Source organism: Sander lucioperca, chromosome 8 (genome assembly GCF_008315115.2).
Source record: "Sander lucioperca isolate FBNREF2018 chromosome 8, SLUC_FBN_1.2, whole genome shotgun sequence".
NCBI lineage: Eukaryota > Metazoa > Chordata > Actinopteri > Perciformes > Percidae > Sander > Sander lucioperca.
This window is the reverse complement of record NC_050180.1, coordinates 37,684,499-37,705,163: the sequence shown is the minus strand read 5'-3', so window position 1 is coordinate 37,705,163 and position 20,665 is coordinate 37,684,499. Positions and strand designations below refer to the sequence as shown.

Sequence of the window (20,665 nt, the reverse complement as noted above, 5' to 3'; positions counted from 1 at the left end):
TGTTCATCCTGTATTGTGTTCAAAAAAGTGGAAAGTAGGAAACTAAGAGATTTCCAAGAATGCAGGTGTCCCCTGAGAGCATTCCTGCATTGGGACAATGTGCGAGAACATTACTGTGCTGCCAAAATAACACAGCAAATGAGTTCAGGCCCCACCAGAGTGTGATGTAATCTGCTCCTTAAGGAACAGTCTGTGGTCCAAATGTAAACAAAAAAATAACACAACTCAAGAATGGAACCTTCCATCGATCTAAAATGAAATGACAGCTCTAAAATGAGATAGACCGACATTCAATTATTTACCACTGCACTAAGTTATTCATGTTTTCTGATGTTGTTAAGCGTTTGTTTATATACTGTACTAGTAGTAGTAAAGCAAAATAGTACAGTAATTGCACTCTGTGTATGTTTTTGGACACTGAAACATCTTCTATTGTGTCGGCTCTGTACTAAAAAAAACCCCACCACAAATGAACTCAACAGCAATCTGTGCTGTTCGGTGGACCCCAAACAGCTGCAATTTAATACCCTTCATAACCCTATTAACAACAGGAGAACAACAACAGTCTTAATCTTGACATGTTTATTTTAATAAGGTGCTGGAAATATTCAATTGTCACATTTTTCTTTTTCCTTTCCACAAAACAAGGATGTTTATAACCCAAAGCTCGGGAAACCACAGAGTGTGTGCTGCAGGACAGAAGAACATGACCTTTAACAATATATACAGATAAAATAGTCACAGTGTGGAAGAGAGGGAGGCTGAACGCACAGCACTGGGCAATTAAGGCAACATGTCAAAAGGTAAAAGACAACCTTTTCTGTACAAGGAGAGTAAAAAAACAACAAAAAAAAAACCACGAAACACATGAGAGAGGCTTCTCGAACCCCGGAGGAAAACACATTAAAACACATCTTATAGCTGCTGTGCAAGACAAAGACACTAAGAGAAGTCATGGAAAAGTTAGACAAAAACTTTGTCCGTAAGTGACAGGTGTTTTTCATTTACAATGATGTGTTTCCTTGTGGTTGTGTCCCTCCAGATCTTGTGCTGGGTTTTTGTTACAGCTCCAGTTTAATCAGTCAAGGAATCCAAGAAAATGGCAACTTTCTTTTCTTTTTCCCTTCGGGTTTTTCGTCAGTCGACTCTCAGTTGGCGCAGACACCTGCTGGTGCTTTGGAGGAGGAGCAGCTTGGCAATTACAGCGCAGCGTAATCCTCATGTCTAAATGATAAAATAATCTCCCTCAGTGTGCCTCAGCTGTGGCTGAAATCGGCACCAAACATCCTGTTTTAGTGAAACTGGGTGTGAACTGTGTTAGTGTTGAGACATTTTCAATAATTACTGGCAGGCTACTGAGGAAAACACATTTAAAAAATCTGTAAAAAGCTAATTAACATAATGGGGTTAGATTAAAAAGCAGAAATTGACACAATTAGCCATTAATAGTCTGAACAACTTCTGAAATGTGAAGGTGTAACAGTTCAGATGACTCAGTTTCTTCCACGTTGTGGGGGAAAAAGTGCAGGTTTCTCCAATTCCAGCCCACGTCTTTGGCCGCCATTCAGTTGTAGATCATTTTTGCATAATATTCGTCTTGAGAGGGCGATAAAACATAATATAAGTACCTGCCTCTCAATGACAGTATCACAGGTCACTAAATGGCATCAGGACAGTTAAGCTTCCCACAACGAATCCTGCAGTTTGGAGCAGCACTAAAACACCAGGTCCCCCGTTTAGCCCCGACTCAGCACAGCCAGGCCTGCTGATTGGCTGATGAAGCTTATGACCTTTTCCTTCCACGTTAGGGGCAGACAGTTGATGCTGAATTGGACTCAGAAGCTTTGAGTCAGTGTCCAGTTACTTGAGTCACGATCAAGGAAGGTGAACAGAGTGGCCACAAGGGGAAACTTTAAATTGTACATTATCTGTAAACAACAACTACTAACAGTCCGTCATGCTGTGCCTGGTTAAGAAAATTAAACCGTTCACATACGTTTGTTTACATACAAACAAATAGACTGACAAATAAAAACAGTTAATGATGTGTTAAACAGTCATATGGCATTGAGTCGATCACGTATAAAGAGTAAACATTGGTGTAGAATCGCTTCGTGGTTCTCATCTGCAGCCATAAAACAGCAATCCATCACCACTGTTACCAATATATACATTTACATCCTAAAATCTTAAGTTATAAAAGAGTGTGGGCTTTCCACTTTCCCTTCGTCTCCTTTTTTCTCCTCCTCTTTGTGCAAGAATAATTATTCAGTTCTTCATTGTTAAGTTGTTGTGGGGATTTGTTGTCCTCAGCAATGTCACACAGAGACAAAGACGTCCAGGTAGAGGCGGTCATAAGACTCCCTGAAGAAGAGGATGAGGACCAGGCTGAAGAGACAGGAGCCGGTTAGACACCAGTTTAACCACGATAGATCTGGATGAAGTGGAGAGAGAGGGAGAGAGTGAGGGAGAGAGAGAGAGAGAGATAGATGTTTGGGTTAGATTGTAAGCAGTCTGCTTCAGCTCATATCCAGAATGTGATACATTGGGTGGGCAGGTGGAAAATTTATTTTTGACCTTCCACTTTGGATACATTATCTATTAACTGTGTATTTGTTTCCCTTTTTTCTCATCTTTTCCACCTTTGTCTTCCTCAAATTGTCTATTTCCTTACAAATATAAATATGATGGCCAAAAGTACATGGACACCTCCTTTCTGGTCATCCTCTGGTCATCCTCTTGACACCATTTCCAAGACTTGGCTGTAAGATTATGCCTTCTCCTTCAATTGCTTTTTTTTTTTTTTTAATATTCTCAGTTCCAGATGATTTCATTCTCCTTGCTCACACACAGACGGTCATTGCTCTTTCCTCTCTGTTAGCTAGATGCTCAATTCTATTTAAATGAAAGGATGTGACCGATCCATCACAAAACAAAGGGATCAAAGATGCGACAATCAGATGTGAAAATCAGATGCACCCTCAACGACTCAATTACGAGATTTTTCAAAACATGGCAGTGAAATCATTGTGGATGCATGCATGTGGATGCATGCATGCATGCATGCATGCATGTGGATGCATGCATTGTGGATGCATGCATGCATGTGGATGCATTGTGGATGCATTGTGGATGCATGCATGCACTTAGAAAAAGAGATTATACTGGCTCCGTTCTGAACAAGAACCAGAGTTGAACCCTGCTTAAGTAATAGGCAACAGACCGCAACATTGACCATGTGTTCCTTCATAATGAAATATGAGTCATCTACGTACATCCAGAAACCCTAATGAGTTAGTATGAAGTGACATTGAATAATTTATGAGTATCATATAGGACTAATGGCTAATCAATAGGAATTCCTGACATCCCATATAAGAAATAAGAACAGCCTCCTGAGCTGCCTTTCATAATGATTCTGAATAAGTCAATGATATTGGCAGCGTTCCCCATTACCAATGACCGACACTTGAACCTAAACATGGTGCAGAATGAGGGGTTATATTTTCTCAGCTCTGTTTAAGCTACATTAACCACAGGAGAGGTGCTCTGGCTGTCTGCAATAATGCTGAATCTGGAGGGCAGATGGGAAGTACAATGTGTCTGAACTCACAACGGCTCCACTTTGATTCCAATCACCCAGCTTTTTAATAATATCGTCAATTAGCTGCCCTGGCCTGAAAAGAGTACCTGATCAATGCATGAAGAGAGTGGTGCTTGGACAGCACGCCGCTGCCTCTTTGTGGTAAAACATGAGCTTTGGCAAAAATCTTTGTGTGCTCGATCCTTCGCCGCTTGCACGAGGAGAAAGAATGAGGGGTAAGAGATGTGTGAAGATGAAAGCAAAGAATAAATCGAGGCAAAAGAGAAGTGGAGAAGGGGCTTGAAAAGATGGGGGGGGGGTTAGGGATTGGTTTGCAGTGAGGTGTTAAGACTCCTAAAGCAGCCTCATTAATCAAAAGTGTATGAGCTGGACAGCAGGAGACCCGGTGTGGAGGCAGGTTAATGGAGTTGTGTTTATCTGACCTGCCGTCTTCTCCGTGTACGCCTGTTAAAGTCTTGTCTATTTAAAGTTGGAGTCACACAGTCTGTGTGTGTGTCTGTGTTTGGGGGCGCAGCCTTAAATGAATGCTAATGGGGAGCTTGGTAATTGTAGTAATTCAATCAGGTGATGTGATAAAAATAGGCAAGCAGCTCAATTGCTCCTCTCTGATCTCTAAGGACACTACTGAAGCCAAGTTTGGAGGGAACAGTGAAACGTTTGTCTGAACAGTACGCAGACAGGAGGGGAACTGAGGAGGAGGAGAAGGAGGAGGAAAGGGGATGAAGAAAGAAGATTAGAGCAAATGAGATAAAAGGAAGGAAAGAAGAGAGAAGTCACTGGCTTCTGGAGGCTCATTAGTTCAGCACTTTGCTTTAAGGTTGATAATCAGATTTTAATGATCACTGTTTAAAGGACAGACATAGTTGAGTTGAGAGTTGTGTTGCTAAAACTAATAACTTACTATAATAGAGTGGGCAGCCACATATTCATATTGGAAACTCAGAGCACTAAAGGTGACTGGACAACTGAAGCTTAGACTAATAAAATCACTAGAATCGTTTAAAACCTCTCATTATTTTCCTAAACTTCTTTACTTTTGATCAATTATTTTTATCTGTTATGCGATGATGATTAGGCTACTGATTTAATACTGATTGTTGAAGCACTTTGCAGAGTTATCTAAATGGCTGGTAATTAAGTTGCTGAAAAGGAAGGGGGTAGGGAGTTAGTAGACTTATCTTTTACTGAATTTTCTTCATTCTCTGTTTTGTCCTTCCTTTCCTTCTATCTTACCTATTTTTGTTTTACCATTATTTTTTGGGCATTTTTAGGCCTTTATGTGACAGGACAGCTTAAGACAGAAGAGGGGAGAGAGAAGGGGAACGGCATGCAGCAAAGGGTGCCAGGTCAGAATCGAACACGCGGCTGCTGTGGTCGCTATGGTCAACCAGGTGAGCTACCCAGGCGCCCCATCTTAACCCCATGGTCCTGATGGTGGCGCTATGGCAACCACAACAAATTTTGAAAATGAATGAACAGCTTTGTATGTTGTAGTCAACTATCAATCTGTACCTAAAACTTCCAAACTTCTATAGGTTATTCCAGTTGATAGGATGGTGTCTGTTGATGTACATCATCAAAAAATGCAAACAATTAGGTAGTATTCAGATAGTAATAAAATAGTAAAGGATATAGTTATAAAAATAGAACAAGGTAGGAGTTTGCGATGATGGCGGAGAATGTCAAGCGATTCAACCTGCTAAGTAACTAAACCATTACAACTGGACATCAGCCACAAACTACAATTCAACTGAGAACTGCTGCCAGTAACTATACCGGATTCATTGTGACGAAATGATCACATTCAGAAGACGTCAGCGCAAACGTGGGACAGTTCATCATATTAACAGCCTATTACTGTAGCTGCCACCATCAGCACATTGGTGCCTCAGATAAAGACATGACATGGGCCGACAGGCATCTTATGGCCTTAATCAGTTTTAATTGAGGTCAATGCAACATTATAATGAATGTGGCTCAGTTCTACGTTATGACTGCAGCCTTTGCTTAAAGTGCTCATATTATGCTTTTTGGCTTTTTCTCATTCCTTTATTGTGTTATATATCTGTTTTGTGCATGTAATCGGTTTACAAAGTGAAAAAGCCCAAAGGGACTTACCATCTCCAACAGAAAACACTGTTCACAAACTGCTCCAAACAGCTCTATTGTAGTCCAGCCTTTACTTCCGTGACGAACATGCGTCACTTTGTAACACACGTTATAATGCTCGCCTAGCTGCTAGCATGGCCCTCCCTCATACTCTGCTTCTGACTGGCTAGTAGTCCTTACCTAGGTACTGTGCATGTGCGACTCCCAACAAAGATGGAACAGAAGTGAGATGTCTCACTCTGTAGCTAAAACAGAGAGCTCAACACACAGGGTGAAAAGAGGAGCTGCAGCAATGTGCAGTACAATAAAAATATGACGTTTTTTGAAAATTAAACCATGTAAACCTATTCTGGTACAACCTCTAAATACAATTATGAACCTGAAAATTAGCATAATATGAGCACTTTAAGAGAACTGGGGTCACACCTCAAGATACATAGATGAGCTTTGTGTAAAGAACAAGATCATTCATCATCCTGCATGCGGAATATTAACTGTAGATCGACAGGTTGGTAAGAACACCTACAGTATAGAAGCCAGATCATCCATACTGACTGCCAAAGTATGTGTGTACTCTGTGTGGGTTAATGTGGCGCTATTCATTGACTCTGTCAATGTTACTTCTCAATCATGATTCAAATCTGTCTCAAAAACAAAAAAAGTAAAAAAGGCTTATATTCTCTCAGGAGTAACTGAGCTCAACAAAGAAAGGCTGTTTTATTATTATTATTTTAAACACCTCCACAGTCATTACGGTGGGTTGAAAAAGTTAGTCTGCAAAAGGCATTTTCACTTTGATGAGAATGAAAAGTTTAGCAGAAAGGTGAAAAAAAAAACTTCTTGGGACTAAAGAACTGCGGCAATTATTTCTCTGTGCTGAATAATCCCAAATTCCCCCTATGCAGGAGACTCTAACAACTCACAGCTGAACGGAAACTCAACGCTACCCCTCCCCTCCCTCCTCATCTTCCTCCTCCTCTTCTTCCTCTACAAAACCTTTGAGGCTCTTTTGCTCCACAATACCTCTCTGCTGCTTTGTATTCTGCCTGACCCAAAACACACACACACACACAGCAGATGAAATCAAAAAAAAGAGTGACAGGCGCAGATATATTGCCTGGAGGTTTCATTCATGTTTCTGAGTCACATGGTTCAGAGACTTTGGGGCTTAAAGCAGGACACCAGAGTCAAGAGGCCATGGAGTGCTCACAGAACCAAGACCAGCCTCTCATGGATGTTAAAATGGACATGAGGTAAATTCATAAACGCCTCTCCGCTCGCAGGGAAAGGGAACCATAATTCAGAATGCATAATGAGGCAGTGGGCAGCCAAAAGGAAAACCCTAAAATGAACTGTAAACTGGAAATGAATGGAAATCTTTAAAAAAGGCAAGGGCTGCCAATTTTCAATAGAAGGTGGAAGGGTTTCGAAAAGAAGAGGCTCATGCAGAATTCATCAGTTTTGAAGTCTGCATATTATTTGCTACATCTATTACGGGACTAAAGAGATGAAATCAGAGTAATGAGAACGCCCGCTAGAATACCTCCAAAGGGAATTTACATAATAATCAAATTCATCTTTACAGGAGTGATCTCTTCAAGAAAACAGAACACAGCTGATCTCTATGCACTTTTCAGTGTTTTAACATCCAGGTTAAGAGTAGACGCAGAGTAGATGTGGGTAAAATTCTGAAAATCTGTCTTCTACCACAATACATGTTATTTCATACCATGACAGCGAAACATACATTGTCTTGAAAATAGACAGTGTTCTGTAAATTCAGTCGAGGAAGTGGTTATAGATATAATAACAGGTAAGAATTATCACTGGGCGATACTGAGAAACTTAAATGTATCTTGAATAATCAATATACTGTATATTGAGTGTGAGGATTACAGCACAAACCTGGATGTTTGAGGCAGATTATTGATATTGATCTTTGAGAGTTAAATAAACATCTGACAACAATACATCAGTCGATATTCGTTTTTTCAAACATAAAAACGTTGTTTGATGAATTTGGATACAAAAAAAAATACCAAAGATATGCACTAAGGGGGAAATTACACAGATGACAAATACACTTGTTGGTGCTCTGATGGACACATAATGGTGACACATTAATAATAATACATTCAATGTGTAACGCACTTTATATTTAAGTGCTACATAGAAATGCTAAGGAGAAAAAAGTATTACAACTAAAAGAAACAAAAGGACCTCAAAAATAACAGTAGCATTCCTGTACTGCATTTAAAAAATAAAATACAAATCAAGTGAAATAGACAGACACACACAGATATATCTATGGTGAGCTACTATCGGCTGATTGGTAAATTGACTGCACTTAAATAGCACTTTTCTACCATAACAGACAAAGCGCTTTATAATTTTGCCTCTCATTCACACACAATCACACACTGATGGCGACCGAGCTGCCATACAAGGCGTGTCTTGCCCGAGGACACCTCGACATGTTGACAGGAGCACCCAGTGATCGATCCACCAGCCCTGTGATTAGTGTGTTGGTTAAAAAGTAAAGTGCTACAGCTCTTCCAGGAAATTCCTGATCCTTTTTGAAAAATGAAACTATATATTTACGATATATTTTTTTAATCTTTGGTAGGAATTAATTTTTTCAAGAAGTTTCTAAAATCAAATGTAATTTTTGGCTTGAAACTAAGATCCACACACAGCGTAGGGATGTTGAAAAGCGTTGTGTGTGTGCGTGTTCACTTGCAGCTGCTTCATCTACCCAAAGCTCTGTCTATCCACACCTGGTATATATCGCTGTCTTATCTATGATTTATCACCAGACTGACATACTACTGCTTCAGAGAATTCAAAATACAATGCTTGTCATCTGGATCACAATTTTCTAACAGTTTGAGTTGTCCCACAGCTACTGTCCTTTTTACTGTGACTAAAACTAAGCTAAACTAATCCACTCAAATCCCTCCAGGTTCACTCTCAGCCCTTCGAGACTGACTAACACACTGTTGGTTTTGGTCTTTTTATGGGATTTGCTGACAATAAGAAAAATATAGACCAGATTTATCCCTAAATATATCTTGCTATTATGATAACCAAAAGGATACTGTACCTCATATCATGATATCCATTTTACACTGCTGTATCACACCACTCTGACAGATCTAACCTGCAAACAGTGGTTGGTTACCTGCCAATATGGCAACAACTTGGTACCTACAGATACTCTGTGCAGGTAGACAGTTGGTGGCAATCCACCACTGAGGTAGTTATCTGCAAGCTCACATTACAATGCCTGCATGCCTGCAGCAGTGTGAATTTTCTGACAAGAAAGCTTAAATGCATCATGCTATTTAAGACGACTTCAGGGTGGGAAATAAGGAAAAGAACAGCAAAAGCCTCAATCATCTCAGCTTGATCTTCTCTCCGGCTGTCGCAGGGAACTTGTCAGGATCCAGCACATCACTCACACACACACACACACACACACACACACACACACACACACACACACACACACACACACACACACACACACACACACACACACACACACACACACACACACACACACACACACACACACACACACACACACACAGCAGTCCATCATTCATCACGGGAGAGAGAAGTGTCAAGCGGAGGATACATCATTGATTGTGTGTGTGTGTGTGTGTGTGTGTGTGTGTGTGTTCACTTGCAGTTGCGCTATCCACACCTGGTATATATCGCTGTCTTATCTATAATTTATCACCATACTGATGTACTGTACATTTAAAAATACATTACTTGTCATCTGGATCATCATTTTCAAATAGTTTGAGTTGTCCCTCAGCTACTGTTCCTTTTAATGTGAAAACTAAAACTGAAACCATTATACCCACTGCTATTAACATATATTTATGTTTCTATCTCTCTCTCTCTCTCTCTCCTTCTCTCCTCTCCCCCAACCGGTTGAGGCAGATAGCCACCCACCAATAGCAAGGGTCTGCCTGAGGTTTCTGCCTGTTGAAAGGAATTTTTTTGCTTGACGCTGTCGCACCAAATGCATGCTCTTGAGGGGAATTGTTGGGTCTTTGTAAATTATAGAGTGTGGTCTAGACCTACTCTACCTGTAAAGTGTCCTGAGATAACTTCTGTTATGATTTGACACTAAAAATAAAATGTAATTGAACTACAGTAATCCACTCAACATCCCTCCAAGGTCATTCTTGACCCTTCACCTGTTAAACATATTGAGCCAAACCTGCATCACATTTGAGTCAGGTTGTCCTCACAAAAACTGGAAACCAGGTCTCTGTGGTGGCAGCAGGGTGCTTAAGTCCTCTATCAAAGTTGCAGTTAAGGGCTCTACCATTTATCTCATTCAATTTATCTTAAGAATTTTCTAGAATCAAGTGTATTTTGTTCTAATACTAGTGCACCAATCTGTCCAATAGTCTAACAAGACTTAAATATAACTGTCCTGCTTACTTTGCCTTTGACCAAACCAACAACAATCTAAATGTAAAAAAAATGTAAATGTACAAAACAGTATTTGCTGTTGTGGTGTGGTTTGTCTTGCCAAGAAAATAAGATTTGTTACATAATTATCTGTGAAAAATGTTATAATCCTAAAATAAGATATGACTTTCTTGAATGACCCTTTTGCTGTGGATCAATAGTAATGAACTGCCAAATATCTGTTCTGGCAGTTGCAGGTAACTTCTTTACCAGCCACCTTGGCAGGAAATGCCACTGCTACCACTTCCACCAAGTTTAATTAAAATCGGCCTGGTAGTTTTTTCGAAATTAAACAAAAACAAATAAACAAACAGACAAACAAAAAAATAACCTCCTTGGCGAAGGTAACAATAAAATGCCAAAACAATTAATCAATTTGTTAATCAATTTGTTGGTGTTGGTCGAACAAATAAGTCATTTACTTGGGCTCGGGGAACTTTTGATGGACCTTTTTCACATTTTCTGGGTCAAATTATTAATTGAAAAAAGAATCCTTAGTTGTCGCCTTTAAATCTTCCTATTTTGGGGTATGTGTCATGTAAGTGTTTCAGACCTGCTGTTTTTGACAAGACAAGCGGCCCTGGCTGTCATGCTTGTTAGCAGGCCCTGAGGGCCTCTGGGCCCGACAGTTGTTCAGGTCAGACAATAATAATATCCACCTGCACTGGCAAGACAATCCAGAAGGCAGGCTCAAGATACAGTTGACAGGCAGCAGCTGTCAGTAGCCATGCAGCAATCAGAAGGACTTGGCAGAGGAGGAGGATGAAGCTCATGAATATTATACTGTATATATATATATATATATATATATATATATATATATATATATATATATATATATATATATATATATATATATATATATATATATAGGGTAGACGGAGTGTGTATCAGAGATGGATCCATCATTCTAGCTGATTGGTGCTGTGATGTAGCCAAGATTACGAGGAAGGTTAATGAAACTGAAGACAGGCTGGAGCTGGACTCACGGAGCATGGTCCTGAGTACACACCAACATACACCCATGTACACATTAAAAGCACTAGAACATGCAGGCTCTTACAGTACATGGATGATTGAGCTCGGTTTACTTTGGCAGAGGAGAAGCAGATGACATGCTGTCGTCTCTGCTGTGGGCCTTAATCATTATATCAAACTTTGCCATGCAGCCAACTCAAAGATAAATCTGAGGCTAAAATACGATAGGGAGTTTTTCTTTGTGCTGATTGTGTCAATTGCATTGTAACCTCATTTTCCCACCATCCGCCTTCTATCGGCAGCATCTGCAGGGACTTGAATTGGATTTTTGATAACAATAGAGCCTGTGGCTTTTGGGAGGTAGGAGAAACCTGGAGGGGGACAAAAAGCTTCTGAATGGAGCAAAAACTTCAGAGTTTAGGCTTTTTCACTGACCGGCACTAGCGAGAACAGAAACTGAACGAACAGATGCATTTATATTTTAAAAGAGTACTACAGCAAGAGGGATTCCGTCACATTGTTTCCCAATTTGTACACAAGAGGTATTCCTGTCTTACCTGTACAGTAAAAAGTGAGAAAGAAGAGGAGGAGACCGGTGACCAGGTTCCCCAGGAAAGTGACTACTCCACAGGTGATGCCTTCAGGGACCGGGTACACGGTTTCGATGAAGAGTTCGAAGAATATTGGCACGCTGCTGTTAATGAAAATGCCCACCAGGATGCAGGAAGTGTACAGGATGGCTGTAAAAGGGCAAAATAATAGAACAACAATAAGTTAGGATTAATTGGGAAATGTGATGTAATAGATCCCATCTGAGCCGATCTTTTAAAAAGGGTGGCATACTGGACAAGTTTATGGAACAGCGGTGGTGATTTATGCCACCTTCCACAGCTTCCTATTGTACCATTTGTTCTCAGCAGCACAGATTTATGAAGAACCCTTATCTTGAAAAAAACATTTCATTTAGAATGCCACCCCTTAAGGTGACAATGTACCAGATAAACCAAAATACTGTAGGTGTACAGATGGAATACATGGCCAGTTTGCAACTAAAACAACATGTCAGATCCCCCCCAACTCTACCATTGCCTTCCCCTGATCCGCAGTGTCCCATGTTGAATTTGTCAGGTTTGAACTGTGTGTTTCTGGCTGGTGTTTATATCACATTTCTATTTCATGTTCATATCACAAATCTGACCATTCCGTGCAGTTTTTGGTACTTAGAGCCATGAACACATTTTGGTCGGTACCAAGAAAGCATCAAGGTTTAATACCCAGCCCTACTTTATTGAAATTCATTGAAATTTTTTCTGGTACAGGATATACAATCCTCTATTCTAGACTCAAACAACACAAAACAAATAGATAAAAACACATTTTAAACATGTTGATTTTGTAAAACACATTAATTTCATGATTAAAAATGACTATCAATTAATAAATAAGTTACATAAATTACAGACAAGCTTTAAAATTGTACATTACACCTTTTGACAGGCACAATGCATCCAACCTATTGTGTTGAGTTAACTGAAGGGGATGCACAACTTTTTCTGGAAGCTCGTTCCATGCTTTTACCGCACAGTGTGAAAAAAAATCTTTCTCTTTTCAGACAGGCATGTTCTAGGGTAAAGTTTTAAAGATTTACTTATAACACTTAATTTTGGAGGGACCTTCCTCAAAGTCTGGCATGGAGTGTCACGAGAAGGTTTAAATGGCACTGTGACAGCAACTCAATTTCAATTTGTTTCGTAATATATTGCTGTTTGTTTAGTGTACTTGCACACTAAGCATTCCGATGCAACTCATTTCATGGACTCTACAGTAAATTAAAAACAAATGATTTACTCCTTTGCCAAAATGTGCAGATGTCCGCTAGCAATAAGCTTGTCTCATTCGCTCCTCAGTTTTAATGTAGGTGCACTACTTGGTTGAATTGAAAAAAATAATAATAATCCTGCACTGCAAATTTTTTATTTAAAATCATGATGTGCTGACTGTTATTCTATTTTCCACAATGAACCTTGCAGAAGTCTACTTTTGCGAAGGTTTGTGTAACATAGGCTTAAAGTCACAGACCTGCTCCACCACCTCAACCCCCCCTGTAACCTCCGCTCCTCTGATGCAAACCTCCTCTCCCCACCACTCAGGACCACGCACCGTACCTGGGGTGACAGAGCTTTCACCATTGCAGCCCCCTCCCTGTGGAACTCCCTACCCATACACATCCGTGACTGTACTGACCTGAATACATTCAAAACACACCTCTTCAGATTAGCTTTCCACATACAATAGTCTTACATTTTTCACCTGATAGCTACTGGTTTTATTGTTTTTAATTGCTTTTAATATGCTGGTTTTATGTGTTGCTTTTATTACTTATCCATAGTAATGTGATATATGTGCTGTTTTTTACTGTAAAGGCAAGGCAAGGCAAGGCAGCTTTATTTGTATAGCACATTTCAGCAACAGGGCAATTCAAAGTGCTTTACATAAAACATTAAAGAGCAGTTAAAACGATAAAAAAATTAAAATAAAATAGAAATTGGTACAATAGGAAAGTAAAGTGTCTTTGAGTACCATGAAAAGCGCTATATAAATAAAATGTATTATTATTATTATTTCATTGTCAACTGTGTGTGTGTGTGTGTGTGTGTGTGTGTGTCTGCAGAGCAATCAGAAAGTGTTCAGTATGTTTGGCCAGCTCAGGATCTGGTCTCAGCTGCAGTCCTTTGGCTGGGACCTAAAGTGAAATGTGTGAATGTGTATTAGAGTGGATGTGTGATGAGATTAAGCCATCACCTCTGGAGCATCACGGCACCCTCCATCTCCCTTATCATAGCAGATTGGTCCAAATGAGCTCCCCATTAGCCTGCCCGTCCCTTTAATCACAGTGCCTCTGAGGGCCCTCGCCTGCCCGCCTGCCTGTGACGGGGAACCCAGAAGCCTTCTTCCCTGCTCGTCTTTATTCAACCCTAATGAAGCACTGATATCAAACACTTAAGAGTGCTTCAAACCACTGTACTCTTCCTGTCACGTTATTGAATTAGGTTACCTGCCACCAATTCCCAGAGGGTAACAGGAGATCCCTTGAAGGAAGGGAACACATGGGAGCACAGCAGGAGAGGAACATGGGATGAACCTTGTTGGCCTGAAGAGAATACGCTTTTTTTCTTCTAGAAATTATAATGGGGGTCGTACTACAATTGAAGACTCGACATTTATGCATTTAGGGATGAAAATAACAATTATTGACATTATTGATTAATTTGCAGAATATTCTCATTCCTTATACTTATAAAAATGATATTTGTATAATTCTGAATAATGTGAAGTTAATTGGATGATGGAGGATTTTAGATAGGATTACACTAAAACAGAAACACACAAGAAAGTCTACGCATCCCATTGACAAAACGTTTTTCAACAAACGACGGTCTCTTGTTTACAGAAACTGCAGATTACACTGATCGGTATGTGTGTGTGTTACTGACTGTCCCATAGTGGGACAATGAGGTGTTTTGGCAGATTGGGTTGCAGTATCACACACCCCTCTTGTATGATATGCCAGGTGGATGAACAAGGTTGGAGCGTGGCTGCTGCAGACTGCCAGTGTCTGGGGTATGAGGACGCAAGACAGAAAGTTTGCAGTGCCAGGGCCTGGAGAATGATGATGGATGATGATGGCTGGAATCAGTGGCTTTGAACAACATACTGGTATGCTGATTGGTTTGGCTTAGGAAAAGGCAGCTACGTCCACTAATGTCCAAATGGGTTTATCACCGACTAACCGTCTAACAATGGATTGGTTCTGCTAAATATGTACCAAATATGCATTGCAGTGTGTAAACATTTGGAAAGTAAGGCTTTATTTATCATTTTGGCTGTGTTCACCAAGACTTACAATTAAACAGTAACTACATGGATTAAATGGTGACTTTAAGCTTTCAGGGTGTTAACATCCATACTGGGTGAACAGTGTGTGACACATGTCACTGTATACAAAGTCCCCCAAATTGTACGACAATGTAGCAGGTCAATGATCCGAAAAATATAGACAAGGTGGCCATGGAGTTTTAAGGCCCAAATAGTGAAATGTTCTTAAGTGTCCAATAGGGTTGGGCGATTAGATGAATATAATCAGCTCGGAGCACACAACGGTTATTTTTTTGGGGGCAGTTTTTGTCATTTTATTTTGCTAATTTAATAGTCTGCCTCAGAAGCATCAGAGATAGCCGCTGCTCTGCATGGGCAGAGAGAAACAGTGGGTTAAAAACAGTGTGTAGGCATATTTTCACATCTAACTCTGTGAATTAAGGTTTTGTTTCAACCAAAACAGAGTTGGTGATTGTTGGAACAGTGGAACGACTAACCAAGACAGGTTTGGGGAGTTTTATTTGTTTCTGTCAAGTTTGAATAAAGTGTGTTTTATGGTAAGTTACCAATAGAATTGAGGTGGTCTTAGTTCCGTGAAAGAGAGAAACTTGGAATCAGAATGTGTTCTGTTGTATTTTTATGTTTAATAAGTAAAATAGGTGTGAGATTTTTTTCTTTTCTTGACATTTTGTGAGTTAATTTAGCATATTTATTTAACTAAAAAAGCTAAGAGTGCTTGTTGAATGTAGCAAACTTGCCGTTGATGCCTTGATGTCTGTGGGTTGTAGACTTCAGTTATAGACTGCAAATGATTTTTTACTACATTAAGGGTGGAGAGTTTAACCACAAATGGTGACAAACACTAAAACTGTGTACAAAAAGTTTGTGTGTGTGTGTGTGTGTGTGTGCGCAAATCCAACAGGTTGAAATACAGAGCCAACACAACACAGTGTTTCACTGTACAAATACATACACAATGGACTGCATGAACTAAGCTTTAAAACATAGAAAACACACCTGTGGTCTGGCCTTCAACAAATCCACAGAATACTTCAGAGTGGATTGTCCTTTATTTGGCTAATCAATTCGAGAAAGACCCCTGAACTGCTTACTGAATTCATTTTGGCTCTGGGTTGTATCAGAGTGTCCCAGCTGCACTGCCTGTATGCAATGTCACCTTGACAGTGATGTGCTGTGGACCTACCTGCAGTGGAGGGGAGGTGAGTGAACGTGCTCAGACAGGTTAGTGTGAACCACGTAGAGGACAGTGAGGCTCCTGCCAGCATCAGCACCAGGATCAGCTTCAGCATCCCCCGAATGGAGTCTGCAAACCTGGGAGTGGGTGGGAAGAAGGAGAAAGATCAATTTACCGTATAAAAACATCACTGAGAAAAAGCACATAAAGATAAGGATCCTGAAAAACGCAAGGACAAAAGGCAAACAAATTACTCAAGTGAGTAAAGACAGCAGCTTCAAAAACTAGAGGCATTCTTCATAAATGAGCAGCTATGTAATTTCTACATGTTTGCTATGTCTGTGACTTGTGTCATAATATTTTATCGGAGACATGTATTGTTTCCGAGAAAGGCTAGATAATTTCCTTCTCCCACTTGTTTCTGGGTGCATCAGTTGTACTTGTCATTACACAAGCACAGACACTACTCCAAGAGTTGATTCAATTTGTTTCACCAGCTAAGCAGGCAGACTTGAGATGCGCATTTTAATATATTGTGGAAGACAGGCCACCAAACTCTCTCTCTTGAGCCCTGTGGTTTCTCTTTGTAGGCTTTTCTAAACCCTCATAGTTCATTAACTCCTCTCTGCTCCTCTGGGTATGCATATGCATTCATGTGAAAGATTAGATGAAGCTACAGAAGCCTGTAGCAAAGAAAGACACTAATTACTCTTGTTTTGTTGCTCAGACAAGATGCTTGAGAAAAGAGGGATGAATGAACTTAATGGAAGCACAAAAACAAGTGGAAATGAAAATGGCTGATTAGTTCAGCTAGGTTGTAAAGTTCTGTCAGTATGCTGAGGGCTAGCGGATGAGGGAAATCATGCTTTTGGACAGATAATGAGAACATTTCCACTCAGAACGTTCCGCCTTGGCATTTTTAGGCAAGCTCAATGTCTCCTGGGATTTCATGAGCTGCACAGTCAGTCACAGTCTCAATACATTGCCCCCATGTTAACAGGACATCATTCTGAATTCCTACCTTTAGACTCCAGATCACTGTGAGAGAATTTAGAGCAGGCTAAGGGTAACTTGGGATAACATAATGAATGTTGTTGGCCTTTTCTAGTAAACAGATCCAAAGGTGTCATATTTCTGTTTAAAAGAATGAGCTGGTTGCACTGGAAAAGGCAGTCTAATTAGGGGGCCAAGCGCTTGCCACTACACACAAATGTTTGGTTTCTTTGCCCTCAACCCTTCAACTACTCCCTGTGCCAGAGAGGCATGAAATCCCCAGCCTTCACCCAGCCAACACTCATCTCTTTGCGGAGAGGATCACAGGTTCCTTTTCTGCATCAATTCCAATCTGATCCTCTAAGCAGGACCACCATAAGTAGCTTATTTCCTATGCTAACTGATGGTCGCTGATTCCACTTGATAACGCACTTGGTCACTAATTGACAAGTTAAGTCAGGTGCATGACACAGTCTGATTTTAACAAATACAACTGAACAGAGTTTGTTTGAAAATCACTGGCTTACAATTGACTAATAGCAATATAAATACCCTATCATCATGTTTTAAAGGTTAAGGTAAGCTATATTGTATATGTTGTGTTTTTCTTACTGTCTACAAATTCTACGAACACCAAACCCAACAGCCAATGCTACTAGTAATGCTTGTGTAATCAAAGCCTGGTGTATATCGTATTCCTCTGAAGTAATTAAAAGAGTTACTGTTTTAGTAATAAGTGTTAAAAACTACAGTGACACTGACTTACACACCTTACAATTGAATGTGTTCTTTAATATATAATATTTTGTTATAATAAATAACTATTTGGCATTCTGTGTCCGTTCAAGTTTTTGCCATGTCCCACGAGCTGGGTTAGGACAGTAAGGAAGTTGGAAAGTATTAAAACACCTGACTGGTTTTGGTGTTCCAGAAGAATCCAGAATAATATTGAAGAGGAAACACTAAAGGTTTGCATGCCTCCATTAATGTAATTCAGAGCTGTGTCAGTCATCTCATGAGGTATGGCAGAATTAAAAGTCTATCTTTTACACTGCTCTAACAGGATTTACTGACCATAAAGATAGCATCATTTAAGTCATGTAGAATCAGATTACATTTTCTGCTTCTCGCAATGCCTGCGGGGAATGATGAAATATCATCTTCAGTATGATAATATATATTGAGACTGTCTACGTTTTTAGTGAGGGACATGCAGTAAATAACCAAATAGATGTAGACAGTATAATATGATGACCAGCATGCAATCACAGATTGTCCCTGTTTGCAGGAAAAACAAATTAGGCAGTGGCGGATACTCATTTGTGTTTGCTCCATCTCATCTCATTAACCTGGAGTATTGTCTGGCTCAGACCTTATGAAGGAGAATAACCTGGTTCTAATATCTGCCACCTCCTCCTCCCTCACCCCCCTCTTTTCCTGAGGCTTGTAATTGGAAGATAAAAAGGGACGCTTGTTAGTTATTATTTTCATCCTCCTTAATCTGTGAAGAAAAGCGTGCAGTGTGCGACTGTCGTCCAACCAGCTTCTGTCTGAGCCACACAAATTAACAGCGCTCAGATTGTTTTTGTCAAATGCCACACCTTGGAGCATCCACCACTAATTGAACCTGCTGCATGAAGCTCCCTGCCATTCAACTGTCCACCAGCAAGACACAGAAATATAATGTTTGCAAGCAGCCAGTGTTTTTTTTTTTGTGGCAAATGGCAAGTGCTAATCCCCCAAGACATTTAGCTTTGCAGGAGTATAGGCCACTTAAAATGTGAAACTGCAACACCTGCAGCACAAAAAGCATTTAAAGGTGGCCATTTTCTGCCTCCTGTGGCAAACTGTGCTTAGCACTGGCGCAGTACTGTGCTAGCTAGAGGGAGAGGGACAGCTAGTGGCAAATAATAAGTCACATCTTGACGTTAACATCTTAAAAGGCTACTAGTGGATGAGACAAGGGACCAAGACTGCTATCTACTCAGTTCATTACCACAAGCTTTCCTGGGAGAGTATCTAATGACTCCATATTGCAGAAAGTTGTTGAAAAAGAAGGAAAAAGCAGAAAGAAGCAGCATTTAGTTATAAGGGAGTAGGGAGAGTAAGAAGAAACTAAATATACTGTTGAATTTCTTCTGTTGCTGCCGTTTCAAAAACATTTCTCTAATCAAAGTCAGAGACTAAGACAAGTTCATACCCATACCTTACCAACCACCTTTAGTACATTTTAACAGTTATAAATGAAAGCAAATGACATATGGCCAATTGTTAAAGCGGAATTTCATTTAACTATCAGCTGTTGCACAAAGAGAGACTAATCAATTCCTCCAGTGGCTCAGAGTATATGTAATCAACACCAATAATTCAACAGCTCTGTTTACATACACTTTCATCTCGTGCTGCAAACAGCTTCATTGATTAACAGTGGGAGTTATGGGCTCATTTCCCTGATTACAGCTTTAAGAAAACAGTGGGCCTGCCTGGAAATGCTGATTGGGCCTCAGTCTGCGATAAACATACATTGGTCGGAGCAGGAATGAATCTCTTGCTTTTGCAGACTCCACACTTTGTTTTTGCGGTGTGGCTCCCTATCCATCAATGGAGGTGAAGTGGCTGTTGCATTAGCATCTATACCCCTCACTCTATCACCGTGTCACTGGATCAGATCATATATTAAAATAGAGTAGATGAGTAGACCCCCTACTTCACCTCAATTTAACCCTCAACTGTCCTTTATATGAGATTAAATAGTTATTAATAATGTTATAAACAATACAGCTTTCCTAGAGTCAGGGGGATATACTGAAGTACAACATGTATGCATACCAAGTGACCAGAGCTATTCCACTGTGAGGAAAATTCAAAGGCACTAGTTTCTAATCTTGTTTGTGAGGTAGCAGAGGCACAGCCAAGGCTATTAAACAAAACATGGATTGATTTTTTTCCATGCTTTATCAATCAAAGGACACTTCTTTCACAACAGGTTTTTGTGTTATGTTGCAACAGAATAGGGACAAAACTAGCGATTATTTTCACTGTAGATGGTTCGGTGGATTATTTTCTCAATTAAATTGATTAGTTGTTTCATCTATAAAATGTCAGAAAACGGTGAAATAGGTCGATCCGTGTTTCCCTAAGCCCAAGGCAACATCCTCAAATGTGTTGTTTGGAAGAGGAATGAAGAAACTAGAAATTATTTACATTTAAAAAGCTAGAATCAGTGATTTTTTCTTTTTTTTTTAAATAAAATCGAAATGTATCGACACGATACATCGGAATTCTGATGCTGTTATTGACGTATTTTTCCCATGACGATAATTTCGATAATTTATTCATGTTGATAGGCCTACTTTCTCCTTAAAAACATTCTACCGCGTGTATAGTCACGTGACTTCGCCCGGACCAGTCAGCCG

The 20,665-nt window shown here is 40.0% G+C and overlaps 1 protein-coding gene across 1 annotated transcript in view; it reads right to left on the bottom strand.

Moving 5' to 3' along the window:
• Positions 1-567: 567 nt before the first annotated feature.
• slc49a4 (solute carrier family 49 member 4) overlaps positions 568-20,665 on the bottom strand; it is a 52,769-nt gene continuing 32,671 nt past the window's right edge. Inside the window, exons 7-9 of the mRNA XM_031276924.2 lie at positions 16,266-16,393; positions 11,743-11,925; positions 568-2,434 (exon numbers count right to left, since the gene is read on the bottom strand). Coding sequence (XP_031132784.1) covers positions 2,319-2,434; positions 11,743-11,925; positions 16,266-16,393 — 427 coding nt within the window. The 3' untranslated portion in view covers positions 568-2,318. The remainder of the gene's footprint in view (positions 2,435-11,742; positions 11,926-16,265; positions 16,394-20,665) is intronic.